The sequence below is a fragment of the Oculina patagonica genome, chromosome 14 (assembly GCF_052425735.1).
Source record: "Oculina patagonica isolate OP01 chromosome 14, crgOcupat, whole genome shotgun sequence".
Classification (NCBI taxonomy): Eukaryota; Metazoa; Cnidaria; class Anthozoa; order Scleractinia; family Oculinidae; genus Oculina; species Oculina patagonica.
The window spans coordinates 15668171-15680880 of record NC_135771.1 but is presented as its reverse complement, the minus strand read 5'-3'; the positions used below and the strand labels follow the sequence as shown (position 1 = coordinate 15680880).

At 39.0% G+C, this 12710-nt stretch overlaps 1 protein-coding gene across 1 annotated transcript in view; it reads right to left on the bottom strand.

The window, feature by feature from the left end:
• LOC144638034 (uncharacterized) overlaps positions 1-3331 on the bottom strand; it is a 44013-nt gene extending 40682 nt beyond the window's left edge. Inside the window, exons 1-2 of the mRNA XM_078497141.1 lie at positions 3083-3331; positions 2578-2634 (exon numbers count right to left, since the gene is read on the bottom strand). Of these exons, the coding sequence (XP_078353267.1) occupies positions 2578-2634; positions 3083-3173 (148 nt within the window). The 5' untranslated portion in view covers positions 3174-3331. The remainder of the gene's footprint in view (positions 1-2577; positions 2635-3082) is intronic.
• Between the last annotated feature and the right edge of the window lie 9379 nt (positions 3332-12710).

The window sequence follows — 12710 nt, the reverse complement described above, 5'->3', positions numbered from 1 at the left end:
GATGTAGTAAGGTGCCAAGACTGCTTGTCTCCAAAGAATGCATTTAAACTCATAGAGCCCCTTTCAGTAATTTAACCATAAATGTACGTAAGATGAAGCAGCTTCGCTAGCAAAGAGCGACGGGTGCGCAACCTTCCTGATCACATTTATTTATACTGCGTCATGTCTGCATAAGTAATAAATCATTATTCAAAGGATGAAACAGCCATTGAAATTTTATTACCATCAATTGCAATAATGTTAACAATAATTTAATAATTACAAGACTAGATGTTACCGAGGGCGCTGAGATAGTGTTCTTCCATAGGAATTCTCTTTATGCAGTGTTTCAGATCAGATAACGAGATGAAAACTTCAAATTGCTCCAATGCTTCCCATTTTTTGTAGAGAAAAGTGAATCCGTGCCGCGTTGCAGGGCTTATTGAGGCTTCTTTGCCAACATATTGAGAGTTCAGGTTCGTGGAATGGCGGACGGGTTGAAAAGACAGTAGGATTACCATACATGGAAAATAAGCAAAAATAATCTATTCGTGCTCTGAATGCAACAAATTGTCAACAAAATGTGTATTTTAACTCTTAATATAACTTGCTAAATTAAATGCCCTTTCCTTTGTAGCGAAAGACTTTTCGATTTGTGCCATACTCAGTTCTGAAATTCTCTACTAATTGCCTTGCCAAAGTCCAATATGAAGGCCAGTTTGGCCAGAAATGGTCCATTTATGCACGAGAACCATCAACTGGAAGACGTTGAAAGTTTAGGCTGTCCCAACCGTCTACAAAGTAGCATGTAAACATTTGTACCTGAGACTTCTTTCACAATGGATCTGTAAGGCACCCTGAAGGTGGTTTGCCTTTCAAGATAGCAGAACGGATTCGAGTAGCCGTAAAAATAGATAAATGTCTTGCACAGTCAAAAACATTATGTTCGCGTTGAGGCCTTTGCCCATGTTTATATCTGGTCGGGAAAGCTACTTGTAGATATAAAATATTTTTTGAACTTAAGCCGAGGAGTAGCTTTACAGAACTAAATTCCCAGACATTCACAACAAACGGGTTTTGCTCACCATTTTTTATATTTGCGAAAGTGGCTTAGCGGAGGTTATCCATACCTAAGCAAAATTGGCGGAGGTTTTCACGACATCTGGAAGCATCGTGTAGTACATATCAAGGTTGACTCTACATACGCCTTGGTAATTAAGAATAAAATCCTTTATTCAAGATGTAAAATAGGTTAATTCCAATTTTGTCGACTGTCAGGTCATCCCAGCATCTCCAAGGAAAATAGCTTAAACCGTTCTGGCTTCCTGTCGTTTCGCTCAAGCCTCTGTTCTTTTATTTCACTGAAACTCTTTTGTATATTATAATTCTCAGATATAGGCGTTTGCGATGTTAAACGTATTTCCAAAAATTGAATGTATGCCCGAAAAGCTTAGCATGAGTAAGAGTCAGGAACAACAGAAAAACAGAAGTTAGAGGAAACAAAGCTAAAACTGTTATGAGTTCTAAAATGAAGCCAAAAGTACAAATTGTTAATTTCACATGAGAATTTCATAGTAAGGAAATTAACTCTATTACTTCTATTAATATTGCAGAATAATCCATGACCGATGCAGCTGCAGTTTGAAAGGCAACGGAGGACCAGCTTACCAAACTCGCTCAACATCGGGAAATGCAGTCACAAGCTGCGGCATGTTGTGTTACTCATGATCAAGATGATGCATAGTTGAGAAGAATATTTTATTGAGAAGGTAGCGGAGTTTGAAGTTCTTCTGAAGTAGTAAGGTGCAAAGACTGCTAGTCTCCAGTGAATCCATATAAGCTCATTTTGCCCCTGTCAGTATTTAAACCATAAATGAACGCAAGATGAAGCAGCTTCGCTAGCAAAGAGCGACGGGTGCGCAACCTGCTTCCTGATCACATTTTTTTTACTGCGTCATTTTTGTATACGTAATACATCTTTATTCAAAGGATGAAATGGGCATTGAAATTTTATTACCATCAATAATGTTAACAATAATTTAATAATTACAAGACTAGATGTTACTGAGGGCGCTGAGATAGTGTTCTTTTGATAGGAATTCTCTTTATGCAGTGTTTCAGATCAGATAACGAGATGAAAACTTCAAATTGCTCCAATGCTTCCCATTTTTTGTAGAGAAAAGTGAATCCGTGCCGCGTTGTAGGGCCCATTGAGGCTTCTTTGCCAACATATTGAGAGTTCAGGTTCGTGGAATGGCGGACGGGTTGAAAAGACAGTAGGATTACCATACATGGTAAAATAAGCAAAAATAACCTATTCGTGCTCTGAATGCAACAAATTGTCAACAAAATGTGTATTTTAACTCTAAATATAACTTGCTAAATTAAATGCCATTTCCCTGCAATCAAGGTAGCTAACAGATAGCAATTTAAGTATTAAGCTCTGAGATCTTGCAATGACCATGATTGTGATTTCTTAACTGGTTCGTAATATTTTGTTTGTCTCCAACGAAATCAGTATTCTGTTAAAACAAGTCCACGCATACAGTAAAGAAATCGAGTCAGAGCTTTGTTAATTATAGTAAGTAAGACATTTACCAATTCCGATAGATGTGTTGTTAGCTACTCGGAAGCAGCGACAAGTGGTCTTTTCCCCTATGAAAGGAAAAACATGCATCTTGGTTTTTCAGAGCAGTAAGAATTATTCTACGTTTCATTATACAGTACTGCTTAAGCCTGGTTTTCACTAGCGACGCAAGCGCAAGCACAAGCTCAAGGATAACAGCTCTTATTTTACCATGGAAACGGCTTCGACTCAAGCAAAAGCATTAAAGCGCATTACATTTCGATGCTTGTGCTTGTGCTTGCGGCATGCACAAGCACAAGGAACAAAATCTTTCCTTTTTGCGTGATTGCGCTTGTGCTTGCGTCGCTAGTGAAAGCCAGGCTTTAGTCGCTGTATTGTCGACTTCTCATTAATAAAGAACAATTCTCAGGAAACTTTACAACAAATATATCAGATCGTTCTTTTACTAGAAACTGTCTCTGCGATAATTCGTGTAATGGCCAGTTAAACTAATTTAAAGCTGCTATCTATACTCACCGGGATACATTTTAAAAAAATTTCCAGCAATTGTGCCTTGAATGTACACAATGACCAGAAAAAGAACAATGTGCGATTTTCCAGTGACCATTTTCAACAATCAGCAGGGAAGGATCTGCAATTGTACCAGCTTCTTAGAGTGTTACAAGCGAAACGAGTTGAAAACAGTGTAGGCCGCGCCTTTGTAGACTTTAGACGTCTGTCACGTGCACCGCCCAACAAAGAAAGAGCCAATCACAAGACAATACGTCTGAGTTTTTATGACAGAAACTCCTTACCACGACTCTATGCGAATGTAGATAAAAGCTGTAGTAAATCGTGCAGTAAAGGGGTCCTCGTAAGAACTTTTTTAAGGCTTAAGTACTTTCACAATAGAAATTCATGTCAGTGAAAGAAGACTGGATTTCGTTAGTCTGTAATCACTGAGAAGTTTTCTTATCTTGTTATTTGTTTCAAATTACTTCTCGCTTTGTTCATCCTTTTACGTTCTCACTGTTCTTTTAAAGATAAACCACATGCAGGGTTTTATACTTTAAGTATGTTTTGACGTTCTTCGGAATCGAATCGCGCTTGCCGCAGGTTTTTTCATCGGGATTACTCAACATGACACTATAAACGTTTTGTTTGGTTCACGTGGCTCTTGTGCATCCACGAAAAAAGTTTTTCTTTTAAATAAAATTATTAATATATAACTCTTTATTGATTTAAACTGAACGTTAATCCCAATGTATAAACTCTATTTTCAATCCACAGCCTTAAGAACTGTAAGTGTAGTCTTGCGTTTTCCATTTATAATAATATAAAAAGTAAGAGGTTAAACACGACTCCCGCTTGTCGCTAAACAAATGTAAGCCTTCAAACTGTTTAACGGAGGATTTCACGCATTCTAGAGCTATTTCAGTTATAATCTTAATGCCAACGTGTTTGTTAGCTCTGCGGCGCCCTGGCACTTTTATTTGTCGCAATATAGAAGATATATGCATAGTCGTCAGATAATAAAAGCAGTTTCTATGCATTTGGAATAACGAGCTTGTGTCCTTAAAGTAAATTGCAATTTCACTACGTTGACATCCTATCAACTATATATAACAACCGAGGTGGCGTAAGACCAACTTTAGCCGTTAATAGCCTTTCTTTTTGTTTTAGAATTATCCAAAAAACTTTAGCATGACAACCTCTCTTTCCACCATAAGCTGTCACCCCGAATGTTAGCTCCCCCCGGAAAATAAGCCCAGCCATGCAAAAGTCTTTGTAACAAATGTAAGCCTAGGACTTATTGCAGTGGAACATCGATATAACGAAGGGCCAAGGGACTGGAAAAATATGTTTGCTACAACAAGGTTGCGTTATATCAGGATTCCTTTTCACACTTTGCTAAAAAGAGGTTTATTAGAAATTTGTGTTGTAGTATGTAGCGCGTGCAATGCTACACGTCTTCTTACAGAAGTTGGAAGATAGAAAAACGTGACCTATTCAACTAAAAACGTGAGCTAAAAGTTGCATAACAACTGTGGTAAAGTTCATCAGCTCTGCTATTGTTTAATGTGCCCTGGTTGGACGACCAAGGTTGTTTTGATTCATTTCAAAATAACAAACCACACGCGACGCTCTTGTTATAACCGTTAGTGTTTCTTCCTGTACCATTACTCGTATTGTTGACTGCCAGCTATTTTCCGGGTATTTTTTAAGGTTTAACGAATAGGAAGAGCTCAAATATTCCAGAAAATTAGCACAGATTATTCTTCTTACGTAATTTGAACACCTTAGAAATAGCGTTATCACAGTGAGAGTCCCAAGGCTAGATTTGATAAAATTTGTTTTGTCTCTCCAGATGAAGATAAGGGCGTCCGATAACTTTCAAAACAACAAGAACAATCAACTATTTAAAAAGCTTCGCAATGAATTCCTAGGTTTTTTTTTTGCCGAAATAAAAAGAGCTAATTAAACTTGCTGTATGAAAATTAAGATTGTTGGAGCGTTTTTTTTTTCATTCGCGGAATTTAAAGTATGGTGAGCTGTCAAAAAACAAAAAAAAGGAAAGGCAATGGGTGCAGCAGAATCGTCAGCTGAAACGGTTGCTTTTGTTTAATTTTTGGCCTATTCTTCACATTTCTAAACAGTTTTGAAGTTGATCTTATTCGACCTGGATAGAGGACCCGAAAACCAGTTAGAGCTGATGTGGCTTCCTCTCTAGCAATTTTTTTTTATGAAGCAAGGTTTTCAGTCCCGTGATGAACCTATAACATTCGCCATCAGCGACACTATGTCGTGTTTACAGCAACTATTTTTTTTTTATCAGCGACTAAAGTCATTTCTTAGCCTAAGCCTGTAAGCACGCAAATATGTCACCTTTTATTTTGTGGCCCCTAAACTTCTAAAAAAAAGGGATGGTGCGAAAATACAGGAGCGTCTCTTTTATAAGCGAGTACATTGTTCAGCTTGCATGCCAAAGTTAGATTTAACCATAAATTGTGTGAGCCAAAATAAACACCACGAATAAACTCAGGTCATAAGGCATTTCCTCTTCAGTTATCGAAACCTCGGTAAACACTTGAGCATAAAAAGTTTCTGTTTTTTTTTTCATTCATTCTTGAATCATACGAATTCCTGACTCCTTTAATTTTTGCACGTGTGAATCTGTTAACGAGACCAGTAGTCAAGTGTTTAATGTTCTACCATGAAAAGGAAAGAAATCGTGAGTAAATCTTCGGTACTTGCAATTAAACTTTCCACGCCTGGAGGGAGGGGGGGGGGGGGAGGCGTGCTGCAAGACATTGCCGAATTTTTGGCGTTGTGTGTAACCTTTGCCCACAAAGCTTAACTGAGACGCGGTAAACCTGTTTCTGTTTAAATTAATAATTGAATTCATTTTAGAAAATGGAAATTGCTCGCGAGTTATTAATCGGGGGGCAAGATCGATTCGTGTTTTACCCTTTGGTATCCGTGGCGAAAACTTAATGGGTGGTCTATCTCCTGAGGCTTAAGCCATGTCAGTCCGAACTTTGGCAAAGAAATAAGTTTGGAAATTTTGTTCAATTTATGTAGATGACGTATGCAAATTAGATCACGTGAATTTTTGCGGCCAATGATTTCCAGAATTTCTTTGAGTAAAAATGGCACCAATTTAAAACATCAGTCTTGTTACTAGGCAAGTACTTAGGAAACTAACAATAGAACTGCGCCCAGACTTTGTTAAATATGTTATTAATTTCGAGAATAAACGATATTTTGTACTGGTACCCAGTCCTCCAGAAATAGTTCCTCGCGAAGCGAGCCCGAAGGCCGAGCGTAGCGGGGTGTATAATTTTGTCCCTCAAAGGGCTCAGGCGGGATGAAATCTCGTGTGGAGTTTACGGTCATATATATATATATATATTTGTGAGCTTGGTGTCTGGTGGAAATGACGTCACACGGCCGCGCGCTGGTGGCCTAATGGTGTGACGCGCTGGCTTGAAATCAGATCTTCGGGACTGAGGGCGGGGGTTCGAATCCGGCTAGGGTTTTTTTTTTTTTTTTTTTTTTTTTACTATTATTTTTTTTTGTGGGTTCGAATCCTGAGCCTTTCATTTTTATCGTTTTTCTTTTCGGATTAAAATAACACTGATTTGCACATAATACTCCCTCAACGCCTATTCAGGCTATAAACTGCTGGGTCTGTAATCGTGCAGTTCGTTGTTGTTCAGTTTCTGTTTGTATTCTGTCCGCGGTATTTTGTCGAAGTCTCTGTAATCGTGCAGTTCGTTGTTGTTCAGTTTCTGTTTCTATTCTGTCTGCTGTATTTTGTCGAAGTCTCTGTAATCGTGCAGTTCGTTGTTGTTCAGTTTCTGTTTCTATTCTGTCTGCTGTATTTTGTCGAAGTCTCTGTAATCGTGCAGTTCGTTGTTGTTCAGTTTCTGTTTCTATTCTGTCTGCTGTATTTTGTCCGTTACTAGGCAACAATAACCCAGAGCTTCGCGAGGCCCTGCGAGTCACGTATTACTAGTCTTTTCATAATTCAGACCGTTATTTTGAATTTTGTCACAAGGTCCGGGCTAATCTCGTACTCAGATCTTCTCAACCGTGGTAAGTAGGCATCTGGGTACGAGATTAGGTCCGAGCACAAAAGTGATGTACTTAATAGCCTTAAGCCCATAAAGCTAACAGCAGCATACAGAAACTAATATAAAGTGGTGCAATTTTCTTTAAATGAATTGAAAGCTAAAAATAACCCTGACGGGTCATGTGATCTAATTTGCACAAGTCACCCACATAAACTTTGGCAAAATTTGCAAACTTATTACTTTGCCAAAGTTTTAGATTGTTATATCTAAAGGCTAAGAAGATTGACCACCTCTTAGTTTTAGGTGAAATGATGGGAGGCCCATGCCTTAATTTTCTTGAGTGCTACAAAACCGCTACGGGTGACGAAAATCGCATCGGTTTCATTTCAGTTTTGACAGTAAATCATTGCAGGCACACTCGGTTGACTTTTGGGCTAATCAGCAATCAGGCTCTGTTCTTTGCTGCGGCAGGAGGACAGAGAAAAAAAGGTTTAAGGGTAAAGTACCAATATTCACCTTTGTGAAACTGGAATCGTTGTAAGAAGTTGAAGCCATTATTGTAAATAAAAAAGGTAACGTGATTCATGTCACGCAATGTTTTTGTCGCAAACTACACGGTTTGCTGCTATCTACAAATAGCCGTGTGATCTGCCGATACATTTTTTGAGCCGCACTTTAAAACTGTTAGTTTAGCAAGAACTGTGTCGATTTTCATTCCTGTACAGTTGGCCGTCGAAGTCGCCTGTCGCAAAGAGTAGAATAGTAGTAGAATGGAGTAGAATTTTATTTTAATGAAATTTTATCAAGGCTTGCATACACAATGCCACGGCTTTCAAATAATTCAAAAGGTTTCGATCATCCTTCCTTCTGATCTGATTGTTATTTTTCATGTATTAACTATTTGGAAGTGATTCTCATTGATGAAGACAAAACGCTTTTTCATTCAACTGCTTGAAGTATTTATAGACGCGGTCAGTATAAAACACGGACTGTGGACTGCGGACTACGGACTGGGTATACAACACGGACTGGGGTATAAAATACGGACTCAAACTACAGACTGGGTATAGAATACGGACTACGGTATAAAATGCGGACTGAGCATATAAAATGCGTTTAAAAGCGAACCACGGCTAGAAATAACGACATCCCTTCAAGGATGTATACTTGAGCAAAAAATTCAGCTACAGGTTTTTTACTTAAATGCAGCAAACCGCAATCGGCAGTTTAAGGTCAGTTGTTTGGCGTTTGAGGTATCATGAATTCCACCGGTTTAGCTAGACGTCTCCAACCTCGAGCAAACAAGTTAACTAAAAGGAAAGATGACTTGTCAAATTCTAAAATTCAAAATTACCAGTGATCCGGTATAACACCGCTGTTTTATCGACGGCTGTTGAAGGCGGCACGACGAAAAGCACACAAACTGCCCGTCAAGATTCACGGCAAAATCAAAATTTATTTTTTCTTTCACGATAAATGCAATTCTCTCAAAAAATGCTCTGCTCGGTATCTGTGAAAGAAGAGGCTTACCTTAATTAACGCTCACATCGTTCTTGAAATTTGACTGGTTCGCCTTCAAAACATTCGTCTGTTCCACTGGATGTTTTCTGAGAAATATACGGTGAGATTCCGAGAATTACTTGCGAGCTTTCCGCCGCCATATTGGATTTGCGACATATACAAGTGCTTGTTTTTCAAAAGAAGACAAAATGCTCAATCTGCACTCTTTCAACTTGAATTTTTTCCCTGCGTCTAGACAAATAACTACTTCGGATATCTATAGCGTCAATACGTGAGATAACTAAAAAAAAAAGAGAAGAAACCTTGAGGGAAATCACCAACGTGAAAAGCTACCTTTTGCCGTCGAAAACGTACGTTGAAAACTTCAAACGTGACCTCGGGGCCTGGTCACGTGATTCATAGACGTTTGCGGTTTGACGTTTATAGCCGAAAACCTGAATCTAAATGTCTCTATTGTTCGCGCCAAAACTGTGCAGATAATTCATGTAACGCAACGGCTTATGTAACGTTTGGTTTCGTTGTCGCCCCGCATTGCACTGTTATTTGTTATCAAAGATAGTGAATAAATCTTGTTCAAAGCTTACCGTTTCGTCGTCCGTTGAACTTCGTAGGGATTCACCACGAACAATTATGATCTCAGGGGCGGATCCAGGATTTTTCAAAGGGGGGTGGCTGTTTACCAATAATTTTTTAGGGGGGATTGGGCTTTCAGGCAGTTTTTTGAAAGTGGGATTGCAAATGATTTTGGATGTGAGGCCCATATTTAATGGAGCCGAAGGCTCCATCCCCCTAGGAGGGTCTGGGGGTATGCCCCCTCAGAAAATTTTGAAAACTTGAAGCCTCTTAGACGTGATTTCCGTGATTGTGAGCAGCTTTATACAGCTGTCAATTAAGTTATTAAACCACTGTTTTTCCTTGATAATTTGGCAAAATATTCTTTCTTCAACTTACCTTGCGTTATATTTCCGAGAAAAAGTCTAGTTCTTATGAAATGAACAGTGATTGAAATTTAAAGTTGACAGGCCACGAACTTACAGGAAAGAACAGATGATTATGCGTTTTTTGCTCACTCACGTGCGTGAAAATTTTTAGCCCTTGGCAAAGTGGCCTGGGGATAACATTGGCGACTTTGCTTGTTTGTGAAATCGCTTCAATGCGAAAAAACGGTACGAACACTCGCTAAAAAAGATGTAAATGGAGAAGAAAACCATTCAAGCAAGGCTAAAACAACTCTCGAAAGTTAAGAGGAATCTAATTTTTTCAAATTATACACACATGTTTTGTTACATTAAGCCAGAAGTTCGTAAAACAGGCTGTCGAAAATCTCCTATTTTGACTATGAAAGGTGGACGGACATTGTCCTTATTTTCTATTTTAATATGTTTATTTTCATTTTTCTGGTGGATCAAGGGGGGTGGCTAGCCACCCAATCCACCCCCCCTGGATCCGCCCCTGGATCTTCCTCTGCAAAGTACCTTAATACAGTCAAAACAAGCTACCTTACGGTACCCCTTACAGTCAAAACAACAAAAGGGTTTTTGTCAAGAGTAAATTATTTCATTTAGGAATTTTATTTTATTTTTTTAACATTCCATTCTCGAAATGAATTATTCCTTGTTAAAACGGCAGCTCGATTTTGCGATTCAAAACTCCGGTTCCAAACTCGAACGCTGAGAGGATTATCGTATGGCTTCACGTGACAGACACGTACGAATATTGCCGAAATTTGCTTGTTTTCGCTACACTAACACACGGTTTGTTTTAACGTTTCGCCATTCGCTTTTTCAACGCCCCTCAGACTCCTGTAATACCAAAAAGAGGTACAAAATTTCAAGTACTGAAGAGGCTAAAAAATTCTACTGGCAGAAGAGAAAAACATACGGGGAAAAACGAATGACCCGGTTTTCATTGTCATGCAAATTAGGGTTGTTTGTCAAATTCTTACGTGCCTGCCGCTTGAGGCTGGCCAGATATACAGTTGAATAACGATAACTAACTCCAACCTTCAAGGGAGATCGAAAAAGGTTTGAGATATCGGGAGTTCGAGTTAGCAAGGGTAATAAATTATTAGGGAAAAAAACCACCTGGAGGATCGGAGAAGGTTCGAGTTTAGCAGGAGGTTCGAGTTATCAGTAATGAAATCGACAACATTATATAAAGTTTTGAGTCGAGTCTCCACTGCAACTCCGATCCAAGAATTAAGGACTAAAGCGAATGAAACAGACACAAATTTTAAGTTCCTCACAATTGGAGGAATTTAAAGGTGTTTTGACAGTACTTTGTTGTAACCTACGAGCAGGCTTTCTGCAGGAAAAAGGCTAACTTTATCAAGCTAGGTGAGAAGGTGAGACAACTTTGATGCTTACAGCCTTGCTTCTAGTTATTTTTAACATCATGATCAGGTCACGTTTGGTAGCATTTTGCATGCTTAGTCTGCATTTTATACCGAAGTCCGTGTTTTATACCTAGTCCGCAGTTTGAGTCCGCATTTTATACCCCAGTCCGTGTTTTATACCCAGTCCGCAGTCCGCAGTCCGTGTTTTATACTGACCGACTAAACTGGTCAGCGGATGTTAAAACCAAGATGTCGGACAGTAGAAGATTGATATATAGCTGTAAAAGTTGCTGTAAAATGGACTGATTATCTCGACGTGATATTTTCCGTTCAGATTAAAGCGGATTGCAAGGTGATTTCTTCCTTCGCTGCGAGATAAATGTACTAGTGATCTAACAAAATTATCCTCTTTTTGGTACTGAAGTTGGTTCGAATTGTTATGATGACAACATGGCGAAATCCGCCGAATAGCACTTGTCTCGCCCCTTGTCAACACTCGAAGGAGAGGAGAACGGCCAAATATTTTTTACATAGTCTCAGAGCAGAAGGATGGAGCTTGCCGCTGATATGCAGTTTAACTTGTGAGTACGAGCCACTTTTGATATTTTACTACATGAAGTTAAGGAAAATTTGAGCTGGCCTTTAACGTCCAAAATAGCCAAACTTTAGATCCTCGTCTCTTTCTTGATAATCAAAGTTGTTCAATGCGGTTCATCCAGTTTAAAAGGCCAAGGCATGTTGTTCACAAGTATTGGAATTTTAGCGATGTAGCTGCAATATTTGTATTAGAGCGAATAGTTGGACGAATAGTCTTATTGGTTTACCTTTGACCTGGTACGAAGTTATTGAATGAACATGCCTCGACATAAACGACATTATGTCTAGACATAATGTTTGGCTAATTTACAGCCCTAGAAAAAAAATCAGAATTTAGTCATTTCACCTAGCTGAAAAGCTACTGCGCGAGCACGAATTGGAAGCAACAGCCAGTTTTGTTTTTAGTATTACAAAAATGTCTCATCAGGGGATGATATTCTTGTCCAAATACATGCCAACCAATACCAAGGGAAAAGTCCTAAGAACGAAGTTGAATACACACGCAAGCGTGGCGGAATATTGACAGCTCAAAACAATTCGGAGGGAAAGGCATGAGGATCTTCCACGAAATTTGGTTTTGTATTTCACAAATCACGAAATAAAAAAAAGTTGATTTCATCTTTAATCGCGTCAGGGGGGGGGGGGGGGGGGGGAGGAGACATAGCAGTGCCTGGAATCGGTGCGAGTCTATGTCAGTCAAGCCGTTGCTAAGAAAAAGGTTAAACCAAAGTTTTATTTCCTCAGAAAGATTTAAATATCAATGACTGTGCTTGTGAAATGCGAATAGTGGCGGTGTTTTCGCCTGATGTTTCACGTCACTGAAAATGTTTTGGCGGCGTGGAATAACAAGCGAAAAATTTGTCGCGGTTGAAATTTAACAACCAAAAAACTGGAAATAATTTCAGAATCATTGGAGTTATTTTTAATTAGTATAATTCGCAAGCCTTACTTTTGCCAGACTGGTCACTGTTATCACTGTTTGTTGTTTTGATGTCCGGCAAACTTCAAAGGAGCAATCAAAATGCAAATAGCTATTGTGTTTTGTGCACGGTCAAGACCAAAACATGCGAACTAAACAATGAACTTTGTCAAGCTATTCACTACGCCCTTAGCAACCATTCGATAGCTACTACAC